Source organism: Pelodiscus sinensis, chromosome 9, assembly GCF_052426305.1.
Source record: "Pelodiscus sinensis isolate ZL-2025 chromosome 9, ASM5242630v1, whole genome shotgun sequence".
Classification (NCBI taxonomy): domain Eukaryota; kingdom Metazoa; phylum Chordata; order Testudines; family Trionychidae; genus Pelodiscus; species Pelodiscus sinensis.
Genome location: NC_143060.1, coordinates 8,002,903 through 8,025,651, shown reverse-complemented (window position 1 = coordinate 8,025,651; position 22,749 = coordinate 8,002,903). Strand labels below are relative to the sequence as shown.

At 47.3% G+C, this 22,749-nt stretch overlaps 1 protein-coding gene and 1 long non-coding RNA gene across 3 annotated transcripts in view; one reads left to right on the top strand and one right to left on the bottom strand.

Annotated features, from left to right (window-relative positions):
• Window positions 1-1,047: 1,047 nt before the first annotated feature.
• On the bottom strand, window positions 1,048-4,774 carry LOC142830646 (uncharacterized). Its single transcript, XR_016350299.1, has 3 exons — window positions 4,286-4,774; window positions 2,733-2,798; window positions 1,048-1,293 (listed from the first exon to the last, which is right to left on the bottom strand). It is a non-coding gene; the product is annotated as an uncharacterized LOC142830646 (long non-coding RNA).
• Window positions 4,775-16,181: 11,407 nt separating this feature from the next.
• Window positions 16,182-22,749, top strand: part of SPATA6 (spermatogenesis associated 6) — a 60,610-nt gene continuing 54,042 nt past the window's right edge. The window contains exon 1 of one of the 2 annotated variants that reach the window (XR_016350236.1): window positions 16,182-16,354. Coding sequence is in view for 1 of the 2 variants with exons in the window: in XM_075935945.2 (XP_075792060.1) it covers window positions 16,307-16,354 (48 nt within the window). In the remaining variant the exon portion in view is untranslated. The remainder of the gene's footprint in view (window positions 16,355-22,749) is intronic. The other variant, XM_075935945.2, reaches the window with a different exon arrangement.

The following is a 22,749-nucleotide window of genomic DNA, read 5'->3' as shown; positions in this document are numbered from 1 at the left end:
TTCTAGGGCCGTGGCTGTTAACCTGGGGTGCATGCACCCGCTGGGGGTGCGAGATGTCCTTTCTGGGGGTGTGAGACATGCCAGATTTTTATGAAAGCAGCGAGGAGTCCTGTGGCACCTTATAGACTAACTGAAGTGTAGGAGCATAAGCTTTCGTGGGCAAAGACCCACTTCATCAGATGCATGTAGTGGAAATTTCCAGAGGCAGGTATAAATTTCAGTTACGAAAGCTTATGCTCCTACACTTCAGTTACGAAAGCTTATGCTCCTACACTTCAGTTACGAAAGCTTATGCTCCTACACTTCAGTTAGTCTATAAGGTGCCACAGGACTCCTCGCCGCTTTTGCAGATTCAGACTAACATGGCTACCCCTCTGATACTTGACAGATTTTTATGATACATCTTAGGTTTAAAGAACTGATCTACTGCAATGATTTTTAATAAGGGGTGCGAGAACATGTTTTGAGAACCAAAGGGGTACAGGCTGCAATAAGGTTAAGAACCACTCTTCTAGGGTGATCAGACAGCAAGCATGAAAAATCAGGACAGGACGCTGGGAGTAATAAACACCTATCTAAGACAATGCCCCAAGTAGTGGAACTGTCCCTATCAAATAGGGACATTTGGTCACCCTAGGTTCCTTCTCCTCTGCTGGTGGATGTCAAGGGAATGATCCATGACAGGACTCATCAAAGCTGGGAATCAGAGAAAGCGTCCCATGTCCATTCTAAATGTGAACACCCCCCCCCCCCTCCCGCAGCTTGTGTTTTCCATAAGATGGTAATACACAACTATCAATGACTCCCTCTTGCCCAGACAGGAGGAATTAAAGAGAGACTCTTCACTTTGTCAGTTTCTTTCTCGGCCGTGAAGCCCTCTCCTACCACAGCGCTACACGGGGTACAACAACCCAGATTAGAACAGAAAGCTCTTCCCAGCGCGCATGTTTTCAAGCAGCAAAGAGGCCGCTTCAGACTGATGTTCATATTATTTCTTGATAGTAGCTAATTAAAAGAAATTAATAGAAGCCTAGCTAGATCCAAAAGTTTATTAGATGAGGCGCATTGTCGTTTAATTACACTGGTATGTTGTGTATGCCATAAAGCCCACTGAAATATGAATACTTGATGATCTCTGAAATTTGACTGGGAGATCTTCAGCCGGAGGGAGAATCTTCACAATTTCTCATCTACATACGCTGACACTCTCTGTGCAGTGGGGTCCCCAGGAGGGTCCTTAATTGCTCTGTAAACTTCAGACTGGCGTGTTTTTCAATAATAAGAGTCAAGATGCTGTATTAAAGTTGAAAAGAAACCATAGTTGACATGTTCATTAAATACCCCGGCCCACAAAGGACACCAGGGTGGAGTAAATTATGCATGGAGCGGCAGTTAGTCAGTGCAGAACAAGGCGGCTTAAATGTCAAGGTGCGACTGTAGCCGGGTGTGTTCTGGGGAAAGCTCTTGGCAAACATCTCCCAAATTCAAAGTCAGACCTTGGTTCTGTCATGTCTAGGCCCCTCTCTGTTTGCTTTCTGGCACCCAGCTGGGTGAGTGGTTTCTATTTATTCAAATGTGAGGGGCTCAGCTGCTATTTGTGGAAGGAGGCTCAGCACAAGGACATGTCTTTGTGTGAGACGTTCGTCTACAGGTCACAAAATCAACACCGAAAGGCAGGAGAGCCGAGGTTTTCCTTTACACCTGGAATCCTGCAACCTCATCCTATCTGGGTCAAATGCTGCCTTTGGACAGGCTAATCTGTGTGCCTTTAACCTTGCCTGCTTTCTTTTCTGAGAAAAGCAAGAGGTTACTCCAGCTCATGCTCCCACCACCAGTGTTAACCAGATGCTCTTCTGCCTCGGGCAGCATGAACACAGTTGCTGGCCCCTTTCTGATCCCAGGGATCTTTGTGGTCATTTTTATTGGTATTGCACTGCAGGGCCTGCCTGGAGCATAGACTCTGCAACCCCCCCCCCCCACAGAAAGATGGCTTCTGCCCCAAAGAGCTGACAAACTCTGTATGAGATGAGAGAGAAATAGGTGCAACCAACCTTTGGGGAAAGAGAAGAGTGGGACTGTTATAAGGGTAAGAACAGTGGGCACAGCACCCTAGCTGCCTCGCTGTTGTGGAACAGTTTATCAACATGATGGCAGAGCTTAGGGCTGTGTCTACATTGGCACCCCTTTCCGGAAAAGGGATGCTAATGTAGACTTTGGAATAGGCAAATCCGCAGGGGATTTAAATATCCCCCGCGGCATTTGCATTAACATGGCTGCCGCTTTTTTCCAGCTTGGGGAAAAGCCGGAGAAAAGCGCCAGTCTAGACGTTATTCTCCGAAAATAAAGCCTTTTCCGGAGGATCTCTTATTCCTACTTATTCCTATTCCAACGTGCTACATTAGCATCCCTTTACCGGAAGGGATGCCAGTGTAGACGTAGCCTAGATGTAAGGACCCACTTGAAGGAGGACAACGTAGTGGCCATAAGGATGTTTATGGGAACCTCTGGTGATCATGTATGAGACAGAAAGGACCCAGCTGGTGTTTGGGGCCCTCTTATTCAGGAAACCTCTCTTGAGGTGCAACTAAACTGGTCTTGGGCACAGTGGAGAGAGACTGAATCTGGGAACTGACAATGCCATTTGTATTACCATCGCGCTGCGGACTCGAACAATGAAATTTAACGCTTTGAGCATGGGGGGGGACATAAAGGCAGCTCTTCAAAAACCTTACCTCTTCTGGGGCAATTGTGCTTCTGTAATACTTGTTTATTAGCAGAATGCATCTGATCTCAGAGGCCTGCATGACAAGTTCATTACATATCAATTTAATTAGTCGATTTACATTTAATTTACATTTCAATTAATGTCTTTAGCAACAAAACGTTGCCTTAATAGGGTAATTGCCTCTTAGGCAATATGTAAAAGAATAAATAGTCACATTCTGAGGAAGAATTCCTATTTTCAATTTTTTATTACCATAAATAACCTAAATAATTATTGCTCTTAAGGGGCCACGTCCCAGTTCCCTTCTGGGCCTAATTATAAAGACTTAGTACCTCATTAAGCAAAATGGTTTTGGAGTCACAGAAAAGCATTACTCTAATCGTGACTCATTAGTTTCAACAAAAGAGGGGAAAACTGCAAAAGTCGGCACATTTAGCCAAATTATTCTTGTGGCTCATAAGCAGGAGCCCATTTGCGAAGTGGCTGTTACAGCTGTGTAGGCGTTGCCCTCATCAAACCTCGTTTTCAGAAGGTTTTGTGTAACTTTGATTGCTCAAAAGAAAAAAAGAATTGGACCTGCCTGTAGACAAAATAAGACCATTTCACACATTTCCCCCTCTTTCTTGCCTAATACTCTCCCTATTCTCCCAAACAAAACAAGCCAGTTTGTTTGGGGTTTAAATTAAGTTCAAGCAGGTAACTCGTACCAGGTCAAATTCTGCTCACAAACTGATATTGGCCAGTGTGCAACGAGAGGTCACCAAAGTATTATGAACCACTTACATTCCAGTTACAGCCTGCTCGTGCCTCGTGACCCCAATGCCAGAACAGAATGAATGCCTGTTAAGTTAGTAGAATTGGTCCTTGTTTATTCTGCTGCAACTGAGGGCTGAACTGAGCTCTTAAAGGTTTATTGATTGAAAATGATTTCATGGACCAGGGGAGGGCTGGAAAAGAGAAGGTTGATTACAAATGTATTTGGGCAGTGATTAATCTTCAATGCGTTCTAGTGAGTATTAGTATTTTTAAACCAAAATGTTCAGTTTGAGAGATCGCAAACAGTGGGAAGTAACTATTTTTCATATTGATTCTTTTTCTAGTGCGCCAACATTTAATCAGCAATCCACATTAAAAAAAACAAACCAAAACAAGCTCTGTGTTAAGGCAGGTTTTCTTTGATGTTGCAATTAGCAGAAATTAAAAATAGATTTTAGTGGTAATTATATTTTGCACGTAAGTTCATGCTAGTGCTTTGCAAAGGTGGATAAGCTTTATGCGATGTTCAAAGGTGGGGAAATATTAATATCCCCAGAGTACATTACAAACTGGAGGAATTGTGACTTTCTATATGTCATATAGACAGAGCTGGTAATGTTAATCTGAATGCACAGACCACAAGGTGTCTCCCTGTAGTCTGCTTCCCTCTGATATTTTATTGTCACCTCTACACTTGTGCTGATCTGGAATTCTCCTCTTCAGGCTCCTAGGAGACTTTTTTAAAGCTCATTTTAAAGCGTCCCTTCTTCCTTTAGCCTGTGATTAACACAAATCCTTACTCACCTTCCCACCACACTCCTCTCTTTGCTGCAGCTTGCCAGAAACGTTAACTGACAATTGCATTTCTTTTTGGATTTCAGTTCTTCTCTTTCTCATTTTGTTCCATTTTCCTCTCTCTTTCCATGCAAGCAGTTCCATGATCTCACCTCCACTCCTGCCTGATGCCGTGAATGATTTTACGGTGCTTGGTAGCAAAAGCACCAATAACCGCATATGCCACAGCACTAGCCCTTTAAAATCATTCTCTTCCATGAGGGAATGTCCTGCTTTGCGGCGTGAATTCCATTGAAAATACGGCATTCTTGTAAAAAGGGCTCTTTGTTCCTGTTGGAGAGAGGCAATTTTGAGAGTCAACCAACAATTTCAGAACTCTACATTAGCTAATGAGTTGCTCAGATGGGACGTGATGCGTAGCACTACAAACTCCCGAAATAGATACAGTGTAAAACGCTGGCATTTTAAAAAGTAAGTCACAAGGTACCATGTGAATTAGATGAACATCGAGGCACATAGATGTTAAGTGACTTCCCCAAGATCAGTCACAAGAACTCAGGAACAGAACAAAAATTCTCTTGAATATGAGCACACATGCTCCCCGCTCCTCCCCCTCTCCCCCGCATTAGCCTTTGCACAATACTGTCTTTTATTTCTGCATTTTATTAATGTACTTCATAGATTCATAGTGTTTAAGGCCAGAAGGGACCATTAGATCATCCAGTCTGATTTCCTATATATCACAGGTCATTAAATTTCCCCCAGATACTCCTGTATTCAGCTCAATAACTTGTCTGATTAAAGTACAACTTGTGTTGGACTAAAATGTATCTTCCAAAAAGGCATCCACTGCTTTGAAGACATCAGGACAACATGATCCAATGGTTAGAAGTTGAACCTAGACAAACTCAGACTGGTGAGAGTAATTAACCATCGGAACAATTTACCAAAGGTTGTGGTGGGTTCTCCGTCATTCACCGTTAAATCAAGACTGCTTGATTTTCTAAAAAGTAGGAATTATTGCAGGGCAGCTTTCTGGCTTGAGTCATGCAGGAGGATCAGATTAGATGATCACAAAGGTCCCTTCTGATCTCAGAATCTATGGAACGGAAAACCCGCTGCTTCTGTTGGGAGTTTGTTCCATTATTTAAACCCTTCCCTGTTAGAAAGGTCTGCCTTTTTCTCATCGGAATTGAGCTGGCTTCAGCGTCCCACTCTTGGTTCTAATTCATGCCTTTCTCCACTAGATTAAAAAAAACTTTTAGTAACTCCTCAATTCTTCCTAGTGTAAGGCCGTAGGCATGTGGGAGTGAACGTGGGACCTTAGGGGCTAAAGCCACGAGCCTCTACTGCACAAGCTAAAAGCCAGCTACTCTGCCCCCGGCAGGGAGATCTCCACTTCCGGCTGATGACATTCCCTCCCCTCAGCCGGCGGTGGCTCATGTCCCCAGTCTCAGGAGTTCTCTGCCCCCCACAGCACTGCTCCCAGCCACACGGAATCCCTCTGCCAGTCACCAGGGCTTCCTGCCCCTCCCGGCGGCAGCTCCACACCCAGCTAGTGGAGTTTTGCTCCCTGTCCCTGGCCACAGAGGTTCCCTACCTGCCATCAGCAGATCTCTGCTCCTGGCCCACAAAGCTCCACTCCTGGCGGGCAGAACTCCCCAGCTGGTCCTGCTCCCTGTCCCCAGGCTACTGCCCCTGCAGGCTGCCTGCTGCCAGATTGGGTGAGCTCCCACTCACTGACAACAGGGCCGGTTCTCACCAACTGGCAGCCCCGGGGGGTTGCCCGTCTCTTCCGTAGGGTTGCCAGATGGTTTCAAGAAAAGTACCGGACCAAAATTTGTCAAGTCAAAAAAAAAAAAAAAAGTGGGGAAAATTTGTCGAGCAAAAAGGGGTTGGGGAGTAACCAGGGAAACCTGGGGGGAGGATTTGGGAGGTTGGGCCTAAGACCGGCTCTGTTGGTGGCCTCTTGAAAATGGAGGCCCCAGGTGACCACCCGGCTCGCCCGCCCCTAAGATCGGCTCTGATTGGCTACCTGTGGTCTGGCAACATCCGGTAGCATCATGGATGTTGCCAGATCAGAGAGTCCCGGACCACAGAGATTCAATCTGTATTTTGTCAACAAGTCACCTTTCATCGTTTCCCTGACTGGCCACTTAGCTATTGATGCTCTGGGCAGAAACATGACTGCTCACTGTGCATAAGTCCTAAAAGTACTCTACTATCCAGCACTTTATGTGCTAACAGAACAACAACCATTTATACCATCCCCAACCATTTACATCTAGTCACTGCAGAATCAGGATAACTGGCATTGGGATGGGACAATAATGAAATTCTATTTTCAAGTTCTTCAACCGCAATCGTCTGGAGTCACTTCACCAGTCTGACAATGGCCTTTTCTTTGCTTTTTCAAATATAATGCGGTACATACATGAGAAATAAAGCCCCCTAATTTATTCTACAAAAGTGTTCATCAAGTGAGAGACAGGACTCTTGGAAAAGATTAAGAGCTTACATTTTTCATTTGACTTATTTCCCATAAAATTTCATAGTGGATAAAATGATGGGAGGCAAAGAGGAGAAATGATATTTCTGTTTTATCCCTGTCTAAGGACCATAAATCTTCCTGAAGTATCATTAATTATAGCAGCTCCATTCACGAGGCTGTTGTTAAGGGTCTATCAGCAGTCCCATGATAAACTCCCATTTTCAGGGGTTCATAACTTGGTCGGAAGAATTTTGTTGCAGGCTGAAACTTCACTTGTGCGGTGTCTCCACACAGGAGAATTAAGATTGAATTTCTTGTACATAACATATGAAAAAGTGTCCCCTGTTCTGAACTGACTAAAGGGTGCAGAGGTGACCTTTTAGATGTGAAAAAATCATTGTTCATATGCTCATTTTATGACGAAGAAGGAAGGCATGTCCTCTTCATGGCTGTGATGGGGTGACTTCACTGGAATTACATGCAGGATGAATACGGATAAATATGGACCAGTGTCCATACGGAAAGATTCTGATTAGTACAACAGAGTACTGATTAGTATAACTGGCCTGTTCTGCCAGTGGTTATGGGCACATCAGAACTTACCAGATAAATCAGTACTTTGCTAGGAGCCATCCGAGAAAAACAAAACAGTCAGGAGACTGCTACAGGCTGGCTTGCCTCTGAAAAGCTGGAAGGCCTAGAGCTAGACAACTCTAATTACTAAAGAAGCTCAGCTCGCTTAGAGTAAGTGCTTCCCTCTAAGAAGCAGCGGGAAGCTGCAAAGAGTGCAAGCTCAGGAAATTGCCAGGTGTGAGAGAGGCTGCTGCAGGAAGGACTCTATGGGTACGTCTACACCGCGGCTCTATTTCAGGATAAAATCCGCTATCCCGAATTAGCATTCTGTGCATCTTAACAGCTCACCTGTTATTTCAAAATACATTTGAAATGACGGCCTTCTTATTCCGGCTTCCTGTTAACCCCATTGCACGAAGATTAAGGAAGACACCGGAATAGCTCAAATTGCATAGCTTATTTTGAGGTGCATGCTATTGTGTAGACGTACCCTGAATGCGAGAGCCCAGTGAGCAGAAGGGCCTTGTGAGAAACCCTGATTGAGTTTGGCCCTGAATGCCAGAGCTGGAAGGCTCAGATTCAACTAGGAGGAGCTGGAAGGACTGGCTGTGAGAACAGTCTGGGACAGAAGAAGAGTTCTGTCTGTGGTAAAGGATGCTACAGCTAAATATAAGGGCACGCCTCAGCCAGGTGCGAGAGGCATGCACGGAATACAAGTACCACCTCCTCACTCCCTTAGTGTCCGGGGAATGGGATGAAAAACAAGCCGCATCTTGGAGTGCACGGCGGATGCCCACCCACGCCCTCCCGAAATTCCGCCCTCACCTTCTGTATGTTCTAAACCTGCTGCCTTATTAATTTCATTGGTGACCCCCTCTTCTCCAGTTTTCATATTTATGTGAAGGGCTAAATAACATTTCCCTTTTCACATTTTCCCCACCAGTCATGATTTTATAGACCTCGATCATATCCCCCTTAAGTGCTGAATTTATAAGTGAGGCTTTGTCTAGACTGCAAGCTTCTTTCGGACGAAGCTTTTCCAGAAGAGATCTTCCGGAAAAGCTTATATTGAAAGAGAGCATCCACACAGCAAAAGCACAATGAAAAAGCGATGTGCTTTTTCGAAAGACAGCGTCCACATTGACTGGATGCTATCTCGCATTTAAGTTGTGGTTAGTCTGCACAGAGTGCTGGAGGCCTCTTCTTTCGAAAGAACTCCCTCTTCCACGTCCACACGAGGACTTCTTCCTCGTAGAATGAGGTTTACCGCTGTCAGAAAAACCCCTCCGTTCTTTCAACTTTCTGTCGAAAGAACTCAATGGCAGTGTGGACGTGTGATGGGGCGCTCCGGCCCCACACTGTAGATCAGCCTGTGGGCGGGGCTCAGCTGGCTGAGAGCACCCCTCCCCCATGGCTTCGCTGGGCATGCTCCCTGGTGAGCAGCGCTATAAAAGGCCCTGAGACAGCTCATTCGGGGCTGACTGCGAAAGGGGAAGGACCTGCAGAGCCAGCTCGAGTTAGAAGAGCCCACGCAGCCTGAACCAACGCTGCAGCCGCTATGACAGGGTGGGGAGAGTTCAGCGGAGAGCTGCAAGGAGCTAGGAAGCAGCCCAGGGTGGGGAATTGCAGTCCCCGAGTGTTGGGCAGGTTGAGGAGAGAAACCCCCGGCTGAGCAAATAGGCCCCTGGGCTGGGACCCAGTGGAGTGGAAGGGCCTGGGTCCCCCTACCCCTCCTCTGCAGTGCCCCAGAATAAAGGAAAGCCCAGAAGCCTAGGGACTAAGCTACAGGGCCGTATTCTCCCCAAGAGGGGAGCCTTCTATGGACTAAGCTACAGGGCTGTATTCTCCCCAAGAGGGGAGCCTTCTATGGACTAAGCTACAGGGCCGTATTCTCCCCAAGAGGGGGGCCTTCTATGGACTAGGCTACAGGGCCGTATTCTCCCCAAGAGGGGAGCCTTCTATGGACTAAGCTACAGGGCCGTATTCTCCCCAAGAGGGGGGCCTTCTATGGACTAGGCTACAGGGCCGTATTCTCCCCAAGAGGGGAGCCTTCTATGGACTAAGCTACAGGGCCGTATTCTCCCCAAGAGGGGAGCCTTCTATGGACTAGGCCACAGGGCCGTATTCTCCCCAAGAGGGGAGCCTTCTATGGACTAGGCCACAGGGCTGTATTCTCCCCAAGAGGGGAGCCTAATAAGGACTAGGCCTCAGGGCCATATTTGCCCCAATAGGGGAGCACTGCTAGGACTAGGCCCCAGGCCCGTAGTTGCCCCAACAGGGGACCACTGCCAGGATTAGGCCCCCGGGCCGTAGTTACCTCAATAGGGGCGCACTGCAGAGACCGAGCCTCAGGGCAGTATTGACCCGGACGTGTGTGTGTGTGTGTCTGAGACCAAACACTGGCCATTGGGCCACCCAGACCCTGATAGGGGAACCCGCAGGGGTATTTTAATGGTGGGACCCCACTCGAGGGGGGCCACGCCCCTCGACATGATGCAAGTGTTGTTTTTCCAGATAAACGTCATTTTTCCAGAAAAATGCTGCAGTGTAGATGCACCCTAAGGGATGCTTTTCTGAACCAGCACCTAACTGATGACTATTGGTATATGTACTGCATGGTGAGAGTCTCTGGGGAACAATCATTGAGACGTGTGCTATAGTTAACTTCAGCCAAAGCCAAAAAGCTGGAGGGCTGGAATAAATGTTAACTAACAAAAGACTGTTAAAATAGATCCATCTATTTCTTCTCCCCTCCTAGGCTGCTCATTTCAATGGAGAAACTCTTTACACTCTGGAACATCACTGTAATGATGAGCTTGCTGAAGTGAAATCATGCAGACTGTATGTGACAGCCGGGGTTGGGGGGGCATGGGACAACTTTTAGAGACACGATTTTATCACCTTCATCAACACGCTAATGAAATATTTTAAAAATAAATTGTAAACTGAGGTCTTGGAGGCTAACACAGTAAATTCAGAAACTGACAGTCTATACCTGGGGGTGGCGAATGCCCTTGTTAAATGGCTTCCTTACCACTTGAATGGCTCTTCCACAGGTTCCACATTCTGCTAATAGCTCTGGCCAGCTTTTTCCCTGTTAAGTTAACTAGATCCTGTCTGGAGGAAGCAGAGTCCCAAAACAGGGCTAGGAAGAGGCAGATGTGTGGACATTGAGAGCTAGTGGAGCCCCAAATTTTCAGAAGCCCTGCGTAGCTGCATATTCTGCATATGGGTAAGGAGGGCTCTGTGCATGATATAGAATGAAGAGAGTGACAAAGTCCACATGGACTTTTGCCTATAATGATTTTAAGGTACAGCAAGATGATTTTGGAGCCCCATAGCTTTGCCCGGTTGTGTCCCTGTAGGTAAGGAAGGCCCAAGATAAATGTAATTTGTGGCAACTGAGCTGGAGTTAATTAAAAACATGTGACCATAATCTAAAGCAATGGATATTAATGAACACTAACCTGTAGAGAACTTTTTCTTCTTGCTTTAAAGTACCAAGATTATATGAAAATACATTTTTGTGAAGTCTTCTGATTCCCACAGGTGATCTCCATCCTCCAAACTCATCTCTGCTCTATCAGTCTACTTTCCCTGGCATGTTGTTGTCTATGATAACACAATTCATTTTTTTTCCCCTAAACACCTACTAGAATTTCGTAGAATCTCTGCTTTACTCCACAACTTGCCCAGATTATTTTACATTCATTTTCTCTGGGAGCTCCCTTGCTAAACAAACTTGCACAGATCACGGTTCAGTTACGGTAAAAGATACGTGGTAGAGATGTAGCCGTATTAGTCTGGGGTATACGGTTATTCTCAGAAAGAAATGAGATATGAAACATGACCCAGGGCTTTGTGGGACTAGGCATTGTATGAATAGAGGGCAAAGTCAGGCACTACTCCAGGTGCAGGACCTCCTATGGTTGATATAAATATCTAGCTTTCCAAATCCTTGAAAAAATTTTGCCTCACTAATTTATTGTGGCAGTGAGTTCCAAGGGTTAACAATGTCCTTCTAAAGCACTTTTTTCAATTCCTTTTGAACGGGTTGCCTTTTAATTTTCATATTACCTTGTATTCTTAATGAGGCCTAACCTTTTTTTTCTTTTCATATGGAAATCTTTCCTAGCCATTTTTTGTTGCCCTCCTCCAGGACTAGACATTTAGTTGAAGTTTTCATTGAACTCTCCACGGTTATTGTTAGGGCAATTATTGTCAGATCTCAAGAGGAAAGGGGTCCAATTCGTAGATAAGTTAAGACTCTTTTATGCTGCTCTGTCAATACAGAGGCTTTAAAAGTAGAAAAGAATGAAATGGAATGGGAAATAATTGGATCAAGGCAAAGGCAAAGAATTGCTCTTTGATCTAAACTTTCTACTTTCTCTCTAATCCAGAGTACTTCCAAGACACTGATCTTCACAATATGAAATGTTGTGTTATGTATGTGATATCTTCCCTTCCCCACCCCTACACTTCTAGCCCCATGAAATTCCATCAGCAGGAGTAATAGTCTAGAAATGTCCTGCCACTACAGAGCTAAGGCCTACTTCTGCTCTCACTTAAAACAATAGGGTTGTGATTTTCCTGCTGTTCATCTTATATTCATATAACTCCAATCCTTTTGTCAGATTCTCTGACTCTCAGGGCTTGTCTTTGCTACATGGAGGATCCCATCTGCTATGATTGATCTTCTGGAGTTCGATTTAGCGAGTCTAGTTAAGACTCGCTAAATCAAACTCAGAGGGCACCCCCTACCGGCATCTAGTACTCCTTCTTTTGTGAGAAGAAGGGAAGCCAATGGGAGCAATTGCTCCCATTAGCCTCCTGTTGTGGGGACACTGTCAAGCTCGGTTTAAGGTAAGCTGACTCCAGCGATACATCGTACATAGCTGGAGTTGTGTCCTTTAATCTGAGCCATCCGGTCTAGTGTAGATCTGACTTGTCTGACAGAAGTGAAAGCAGCATCAGGAGGAGGAATCCTTCCATTTACTTTCCTGTTACCAGGATTTTCACTTTCTTTGTACATTACCCAAATAAGGGAAGCAACAGCAGAAGGTGCGCTGGGTTCCTGGCCATTTAAATGGAGCTGAGTGCAGAAAATTAGTATTATGCAAGTCAGCCACCCAGACATCTTTATTTGCCTCCATAAAACAGAGTGGAAGTAATGCTGAGAGAAGATTTATGGATGCAAAATTCAAAGGAATTTAAAGTTGAAGAAGCACTTTCATACTAGGGGAAGGTGTATATTCTTTAAACCCCTGAATTCTTGAAACTAGCATGTGTTTCTTGTATTTCTAATCACCAATGTTGCTAATCAGCTAGGGTGCATCTACACTGCACCATTATTTCAGAATAACTAGCGGTATTCCAAAATAACAAAATGCGAGCGACTACAGAGCAATTCTGTTATTTCAAAATAAATTATAATGGACGCCTTACTCCGACTTCTGAAAACCTCATTCCACGAGGAATAACTCCTGTTCTGAAATAGCTATTTTGAAATAGCTGCAGTGTGGATGCTCCACTGCAGCTATTTCAAAATAACTCTTCCCCAGAGCCATTTTAAATAATTTCTCCCCAGTGCTTCTTCGGACTCTAAATTGAGATAGCATGTCTACAGTAGGGGAACCTGTCTCGGACTAATTTTGAGGCTTCCCTATAATTTGGACACTCTGTTTCAAATTAAGCTATTTCGGAATATATCTTCCGGAATATCTTCTTCCGAAATAAGTGTGAAGTGTAGATGTACCCGAAATGTGTTTGTACTGATGGAGGAGTTTCCCTCCCTAAAAGCCCATCTATCAGAGCTGCTTGGGTAGTCTTTGGACCAGACCATAGCTGAAAGATCCAAATGGCTCTCATGCGTCCAGCTAAGTGGGATGAAGAGGTTGTGACCCTGCACTCCATATTCTTTATGGAAACATGCTTATAACTGGATTATGTTTTATGCAGAATACTTCATGTAACATACCATTTGAAAAGTATAATCTGCTGAATGTGTATATTCTATTTGTGTTATGTATCATTCCTGTATTTGAACTTAGAAACAAAAAGCATAAGCCTATTTTACTAATCTAGCCATGCAAAGTGAGGGCCATTAACGGTACTACAGAAACAGTGAATAGAACCTCACCTGGGACTCTGTGGGACACCACTAGATACACTCCCTTAATTTCACAAAGAACCACTGGTAACTGCTTGTCTGATACAGTCTTCAGACTAACTGTGCAACCACTTATACAATAATTTCATTTAAACCAACTTTTCCATGTTTGCTTATGAGATTGTCACATCGGACTGTGTCAAAAGCCCTAGTAAAATAAAGATAAATAACATTTACTGCCTCCCCCCACATCCATTAGTTCAACAACCCTATCAAAGAAGGCAAGTAGTCTGGTTTGGCACAAATTATTTTTGACACCATTCTCACTGTTCCTTATAACCGTATTATTCTCTAGCTGATTACACATTGTTTAATAAATTGTTCTGGGATTGTTCTAGGTTTTTAAGTTAGGCTGACCGGTCTGCCAACCCTTGGGTCGTCTTTTGTCCCCTTATGAAAGGGTCTCCGGTCTTTGGGATCGGTACCCATTTCCAGGTGTTCTCAAAGATAACTGCTAACGGTTCCAAGCTTTTCAGCTAGTTCTTAAGTACCCTAGGACGAACTCATCAGGCCCTGCTGATTTGAATGCATTTCATTTATCTAAACAAACAGTATTTCATTGCTGCATGCATCCTGAAGTTTATACATGGCAGATTATAATTCCCCAGACACTTATTTGGGCTTTAATCACACGAATGCCTATTGAAATCAGGCAGATGCCTCTAATCAGCCATTCAGAAGGTGGTAGAGGGTAATTTATGTCTAGAACTGCCTGTGTCAGTTTGTAGAGGTGAATATGGCAAGGGAAGAGGCTGTGGCTGTGAAAGAGGAGGTGGGGTCACATTGGGTTTGAGGGTGCAACTGCCACCATGTGGATTTGAATCTGGGACCTTTAGAGTTTAGTGTAGGAGCCTCTAGAGCTTGAGCTAAAAGCCAAGTGGCTTTCAGACTAGGTCGTAGAGCGCCCTTGTTTTTCGCTCTCAAAGTAAGTGATCTAAGTGCCACTGCATGGGACAGTGAAAAACACTAGGTGTGTGAGTTACATGTGCACAACCCACTGGTCAGCATGCGTGGAGTTCTACTTTGTGCCTCATCAGCAAGAGATGAGTCCATTGCGACTGCAGCAATTCCTGTGTTCAGCACTGGCGGTCCCTGCTTCAGTGGCTAATGTGAGCCAAGAGGGCAGCTGTCATCATGGACGTGGTAGGGGTGCAGAGAGCACAGAGCCAGTACTGCCTAAATGGGCAGGAGCTGGTGACGCAGGGGATTGTGGAAGTGAGCATGGGCTGGAGGGGGGATGGGTTAGGTTCAGGGCAGGAGGGGAGTAGTTGCAGATGAGGGTGTGTGTATGTGTGTGGGGGGTATAACTCACACACCTAATGGCTACGTCTAGACTGGCATCATTTTCCGCAAATGCTTTTAACAGAAAAGATTTTGCGTTAAAAGCATTTGCGGAAAAGAGCACCTAGATTGGCACGGACATCTTTTCCGCAAAAACACTTTTTGCGGAAAGCGTCCATGCCAATCTAGATGCGGTTTTGCGCAAGAAAGCCCCGATCGCCATTTTCACCATCAGGGCTTTTTTGCGCAAAACAGTTTTAGTTGTCTGCACTGGCCCTCTTGAGCAAAAGCATTTCTGGAAAAGCGCTTTTGCCTGAACGGGAACATCAAAGCATTTGCGCAAGAAGCACTGATTTTGGACAGTAGAACGTCAGTGCTTTTGCGCAAAATCAAGCGGCCAGTGTAGACAGCTGGCAAGTTTTTCCGCAAAAGCAATTGCTTTTGCGGAAAATCTTGCCAGTCTAGACCCAGCCAATGTGGTTTACTGTGGCATGTACTGGCACTTACACCACATACAGCAAGAGATTAGAACAAGGGAGCTCTTCAGATTAAGTGGCAAGTCAGTGGGCAAGCTTCATCTTAAGTGGCAAGCTTCTATACTGAGGTCTCTGGTTCAAATTCACCCAGTGGTGGTGATAAATGCAGCAAGAGTAACTGGTCCCTATAAAGGGGGAGGTGGCAGGGCATCTGTTTACCAATTAAAAGTTTGGTGGGGGCCAACAGAATTGCCAGGCCTCTGGGCAAAGCAGGAGGCGCTGCTCTTTTGAAATGGCTGAGCCCCAGGACAGCTACCCCCTTCCTCCCGGCAGCGGCACAGGGGCAGCAGACCTCCTTAGTGCTACCCCTTGCACGTGCAGGCCGGGGGGCACAGCAGTGGGGTGCAGGTTTGGGAGGGGTGGTGTGTGGGTGCAGAGTGGGGATTGCAGAGGTGAGGGGCTGTGCAGGCCCAGTGGGGATTGCAGGGGTGAGGGGCTGTGCAGGCCCAGTGGGGATTGCAGAGGTGAGGGGCTGTGCAGGCCCAGTGGGGATTGCAGAGGTGAGGGGCTGTGCAGGCCCAGTGGGGATTGCAGGGGTGAGGGGCTGTGCAGGCCCAGTGGGGATTGCAGGGGTGAGGGGCTGTGCAGGCCCAGTGGGGTACCTGCAGGGGAGGGGCAGCGTGGGAGAGGGAGCGAGCCGACCAGTGGGAGGGAGAAATAGCGCGTGGGGTGCAGGGAGGGGATAGAGCATCTATCAACTGCTCCTGGATCCCTCCAGGGGGCGCCATCCCGCCGCGCATGCGCCTGGCCCGGTTCATGCGGGAGGGGGTTCGCCCGGCCAGATCCTGCCCCGGGCAGTGACGTCATCCCCTAAGCTCCGCCCCCCCGCTCTGGGGTCACACGGCAGCGGCCGGAAACGTTCCGGTTGCCACGACGACGGCGTCGGTGCCTGCGGGCGGGGCCGAGCGAGCGGCGCATCCTGTGCGGGCCCGGAGCCGCCCTCCCCCCCCGCTCCGGCCAGGCCTGGGGCAGCCCCCCCGATGCCGCGGAAGGCGCTGGTCTGCGCCCTGGAGCTGCAGCTCCGCTCGGTGAGTGAGGGGCCTGGCCGGGCGCCCCTCCCCCCCGGCGGTGGCGCTTCTGCCCCCCCCCGCCGCCGCTGGGGGGGGGGGTCATATCCGGGGGCAGGGGGACACTGAGGCCCGCCCCGCCCCTGTGGGGCCGTTAGTTTCACCCCTCCCCCCCCGCGGTCGCGCGCGCCTTGCCCTGGGGGGGGGAGGGGTCTGCCTGGGGCCGCCCTGAGCCGTTCCCGGGATCCGCGGGGATTCCCCCCCCCCCCACCCCCCCCCCCACCCGAGGCCCCCCCCCCCCCCCCCCCCCCCCCCCCCCCCCCGCGGGGATCGCGCCCCGGGATGAACCCGCGGCGGGAGCGGGGCCGGTTCCAGCCTCCGTGCGGGGGGAAAGGGGGTGAGCGGGGCGGGACTTGGATGGGCTGAGACCGGAATCCCCATCCGCTCCCTTTCCCCCTCTCTCGCCTTGAGGGCTGACTTGGCATGATCAGTGTCGGGATGTAGTAGGGTAGTCAATTAGCTTAATGAGCGAAAGCTTATCTGCGAATGCTACAGACTACACCCATTTCCCTCCGCTCCTCCTCCCCAATTAATTGTTTTGCAGGCTGGCCAGCAACCCATCTTAGTCCTGGCTTGGTCTGGGTCCGGGACATATCCCTGCTGCGGCCCTGCATTTAAAGTGTATTAGGAGCCGGCAGCCCGGCAAATGTTTTGGGTCACACTGAGTCCAGGAACTCAGACACCCCCTGGACAGGTACTCTTGCCTTTGTATCAGAGGCAGCAGCATGGGACAACAGGCAGCCAGTCCTCAAGGGGAATAGGTTTTTAAACTGGCTCCCCTTGCGCAGCTGCTCCCGCCTGGTACCCTGTGCTGCTGCCTCTGATACAGAGGCAGCAGTGCAGAGTGGCAAGGGGCTCCTTGGAAGTGGGGCTAGAGCGCACTGGCTGCCAGCCTCATCCCCAGGGACTATAGAATAGTCGAGTAACCACTAAGAATTCATGAGGTTAATTGACTATTCAATTAACTGATATTTAACATCCCTAGGTCAGTGCTTCTTTCGTTCTATAGCAGTGGTTCACCTTGCAGACGGGCCACAGACCCAGAGTTCAGCCCTCGTCCCCCGGAGCGAGGAGCACACATTGGCACTTCAGCCATGCACCATGCCCACCTCCTGCTTGGTTGGACGTCAGCGCTGGCTTCCTGCTGCAGAGGGAGGGAGCCCCAAACCTTGCAGGCCAGATCTGGCTCGCGAGGGGAGGAGGGGCAGGGGAGGAAGCAGCTCCAGGCGCAGGAAAACGCTTGCATGGAGGCTTTTCCCGCTGATCCCATTGGCCAGAATCACAGCCAGTGGTAGTGGGAGTGGGGAGATTGGGAAAATCCTGCATCCCCATCGCCCTCACACATACCCACCCTACCCCTGCACCATCCCTCCTGGCCAGCCCTCGCGCTAACACCTACTCCCGCCCAGACCTTCCACCCTCAGCTCACTCTTCTACCCAACCTCCCATCCAGACCTCACCCACTCTGGCACCCCACCTCGAACCCAGACCTTGCATACCCATCTCTATCCAGCTCCTTGGCAGCTCCCTCCTACACACTGAACCCCAGAGCGTAGGGGAGCTCACAAAATCTACTAATCCTGGGACCCTAGAAGAGTTAATTTGACCTGTGGGAAGCCCAGAACCTCTATCTCCCTCCCTCCCCTGCCCCTCTCTCCCCCTGTGGGGCTTGAGTGTGAGGGGAGTGAGGTGTCTCAGTCAGGGATACGGATAGTGATAGAGATGCAGCCGTGTTAGTCTGGTCTAGCTGAAACAAAAGACAGAACTATGTAGCACTTTAAAGACTAACAAAATGGTTTATTAGGTGATGAGCTTTCGTGGGCCAGACCCACTTTCTCAGATCGGCACAACCATATATACCAAAGTGATACAATCAAAAAAATGAACGCATGTGAAATTGACAAATCAAATTTTAGAGCAGAGTGAGGGTGAGGGGGGAAGGTTAGTGTCTGTGAGGTAATGACATAGGGGTGATAATAGGGGAAGTTTCAGTGAGATAATGACATTAGGGGTCATAATTGGGGAAGCTATCTTTGTAATGGGTGAGATAGAGTCTTTGTTTAAACCCATACATAAAGTGTCAATTTCACATGCGTTCATTTTTTTGATTGTATCGCTTTGGTATATATGGTTGTGCCAATTTTCTTCCACATATTGTTCCAACTCGTGCAGGGCAGTCTGTGAGGGGAGCCGGTTTTTAAACTGGCTCCCCTCACACACCAGCTCCTACCTGGTTCCCCACCTGGCTGCCTCTGATACAGTGAGGGTGGGGGATTTGGTTTTTGGTTTTTTGCATCTAACTTTTGTGTGGCCCCCAACTGAATTTTATATGGGTCAGTGACCTTGACCCTTGACCCAAAAAAGGTTCCTTATCCCTGCCATAAATAAAGACAATGTTGAAACCTGTTGTTTTGAACATAAATTAATATTTTACTTTATTTAAAATGAAGTTTGGTAAACTAACATGATAAAGTTAAAGTGTCTAATCTGTTTAATGATTTTGGTTAATAATATTTTCTTTCTTGCCAATTATATATGTTCCTAATATTATAGCTACATATTTACATTTGTATGCTCTGAAAGCCTAATATTAATTATTTAGTATTTAGACATAAGTCAAGGCATATTGTCATCATGGGTGGCTGGCTGGTGGGCCATGGAAAGGTTTGCATTGAGCAGTGTGGGCCGCAGGCCATAAAGTTTGAGAACCGCTGATCTATAGGTTATATTGTCCCACTGGTTCCTGAGTGCACTTTACAGGAAGAAAAATGCTGGGTGCCATTTAAGATCTGAGAATACTTTGTCCTCCCATTGTCAATTGGAGGTTATGATGCCAATGGAGTTGGTGTTTTGGTTTCTGATTTGTTCCTATTGGTGGTACTTGCATGGTTGCTCTAAAAGAGCCACATGAGCATGTAGTTGTCATGATATGAAGGATAGGGAGGGTACTAGCTTTTCTACTGTTGTCCAGAGATGGCAGCCTGGTAGATTTCATATCAGGCAGTATTTATATCTGTTTTATTAAATATGACTCTTTCCCCAAAAAGCCTTTTTTGGCTTCTGGATGTCCCCCCCCCCTTCCTCTGGAGTGCTGTAGTAGGATGAGAGGAAGGGTAGTCCCTACTCCCTCTCCTAATTAACAGTATTTGCTATTCTTCCCACCCTCAGGATTCCAGGTTGAAATGAAAGTGGGCTTTTCAGTTATGTCCACCAGCCTTGATTCTGAATGCCGCTTCCTAAAGAATAGCTCCAATGCCTGTCTCTGATGCTACTCCTACCTTTCCCAAGTAGCTTCAGAGTGAAATTCACCGGATTCTTCCTTTCATTGCCAATTAGAGCATTCTCACCTGTAGCAGCATGCTGAATTACTCCAGCTGTGTGTTTGCAGGCCGGGGAAGTTAGTGTTGCACCTGTTTACATTCCAGTTGCATATGGAAGGTTACTTTTGCAACACTATTGGCTAACACCTTATTGGAAGTGAAAACTCTGTAGGAGTTGATGGGTAATGTTTGTGCTTGGTGCTAACAACATCTTATGTATTGGTAATGAATAGGCAAGTGGGTTTATGATACCCTGAGTCACACAACAATCCTAAACCTGAATGTAAAATCAAGCAGTGGGACTTCCGTGAAAGGACATTATGGTTCATTGTAATAGACTGGCCCCTTACGTGACATAAGTTAGTTCAAGGGTGGGCAAATTGCGGCCTGCATGCTGGAGCCAGTCTGCAGAGTTAGTCCCTAGCAGACCCCCACCTCTATATTTACCTGCACCTCTGCAGATATCGGGTGATCACGGCTCTCGTTTGGCTGCTGGAGTGTCAGAAAGTGGGGGCAGGGTTATACAGTGGCTGGCCAGGGACTAACCCTGATGGGCTGCTGCTAACCCATATGGGGTAGGCAGTTGCCGGAGGGACATCTAGCCCTGGCTGGTGGCCCAGTTCAGAGGCCGGGGGAACCCCCACTCCAGTCCTCCTCACCACGGGCCTCGCCACCAGCCCCTCCCCCCTGCGCCGCTGGCCCAAATTGAAACTCCCAACAGCCTGCTACATGGCGGCTGCCAGGAACGTTTCCAGCCCCGGCCCCACCTCAGGGGCTGGGGTGCCTCCCAACTTGGTTCAGGGGCTGGAGTGTCCTCCAGTCTGGCCCCCCCTTCCAACGGATAGGCTCCGCCCCTTGCCACAGGGCTTGCTGCCATCCCGCCTCCGTCGCCAGAACTATTTTAGCCCCGTCCCCCATAGCGGGCCTCTCTGCTGGTCCCTCTGCCCCCCACAATTTTCCTCCTCTTCTCCTCCCCCACCCTCGAAGTTCACCAGCAGCAGATTACCTTCAGTGCTGCTGTTGCTTTGGAGTCATGAGTTCCCGATCCCCCTTCTGGGTTAGCAGCGGGAAGGAAGGGAGGAGGTGGGATCTGAAGGGGGAGGGGCTGTGGGACACAGAGTGTCATGATGATGTGACTGTTAAAAATAATATAGATGGAAATCACATAGCTAGTTCTAATACACTAAAGCTTACTGCAAACTTACCTAAAACCTGCTCTTGTTTCAGGCATGCTTTCTAGTCAAAGATGATCTTTTTTCTGACTTGAGTCTCTAGCCCTCCTTTTGTGTGTGCTACGTCAGCCAAAGACAAAGGGACCGATAGCTTCCCATTGTTTTTATTGACTTTCCCTGGTTGGAATCTTTTTTTTTCTCTATTCCCTTGTCCCTGGAACATTACCTGGTCAAACTGGTATCCCTGTACTAGGTGGCATGGTTACATGTCATCTTAGGACCAACCGTTGCTTAAACTTAAAGGACAAACAGGGCTGTTCTCAAGTTAAGTTGATCACTCAGTCATTAAGGCTTCCATAGAACCATTGATGGCTCTCATTTGCACATTTAAAACCATGAACAGTTTTATAATTCATATTTCTAACTTTACATACACAAATGATACATGCACCAAAATAAGATATACAGATCCAGCAGATTATAACATGAAAATTGATAGGCTGCATGAGGTATTTTGTCCAAAGCATCTTGAGTTATGCATATCGTAAAGTCGCGAGTATAGTGCACACTTTTTTTCCTGTTTTTTTAACATCAAAGTTAGGGTTCACGTTATCCATAGGAGTTTTTTTTTTAAGTTTTCATTTGGTGGTTCCGTGGCACTTAATTAATCGCTGGACACCAGAGGTTAAGTTCATTTTTATTAGCATCGACAAGCAACTATATTCACAGTTTCAAAAAGGTAAGTTAAAGAAATGAAATCAACACTGCAGCGCAAACAAGCAAATACCGTGTTAATTGATCTTCTACTCATCTTCGAAGCCCTCAAATTCACATATGTTAGAATCTTCCTTGAACAGATGAGCAGTATCTTCAAGGGTATAGCCCTTGACATCTTCATCCAGGTAATACAAATCATTGTCATCTTCGCATACCGGTAATTCGCCCTCGGACGATTCATCGTCTCTCGGATCCATCCACAGGGCATCATCCTCGCTGCCAACCATAGCATTAAGATGCTGCATTTCAGAAACCCCTTCCTTATGATAACGGGTTCAAGTTCAACCCAGACATCCGCTATCCACTGGGTAACATCTTGCAGTGTCGGTGTTTGCATATGTCCACCTGCAGAAAATGTATGTTTACCTTCCAACAACCAGGTGTTCCATTTCCTGCGTAGTGCGTCTTTCATTGGCTTGTTAACTGTCACGTCAAGCAGCTGCAACATTTTGGTCATTCCACCAGGAATAATTGCCAAGTCTGTTTTGTCCTGCGGAAGCCTTTTCTTGATGGATGGCATACGATGACACCGAAATGCATCCAAAACTATTAGAGACCGCTTTCTCATAAGTCCACCTGGCCACTTCGCCCAAACCATCTGTAGCCAATCAAGCCATTAAAGCTTCGTCAATCCAGCCTTTAGGGTGAACACGCACGTGAATGGTGTTTGGGAATATAACATTCTTTGGCATTGTCTTGCGCTTGAACACAATATAAAGAGGCAGCTTCGTTCCGTCGGCCATGCAAGCAAGCATTACAGTAAACCTAGACTTTTCATGGCCTGGGGTAGCAATGGAGATGGTCTTGGTTACCTTTCACTTCAAGCGTTCTATTGTAGGGATTATCGAAATTTAATGGTGTCTGATCTGCGTTACCAATTAATGAAAGGTCGTAGCAGTGCTGCTTGCGTAGTTTTATGATAAACTTTTGGAACTGTAGTACCTTGGTGTCTGAGTCCATGGGTAGCTTCTGTGCGATAGTTGTTCGGCGTCGGACTGATAGGCCGTGGCGATTCATGAACCGATTGCCCCAGCCATGTGAAGCTTTAAACACGGCTGTGTTAGCGCACGTTTTGGCAATGGTCAAA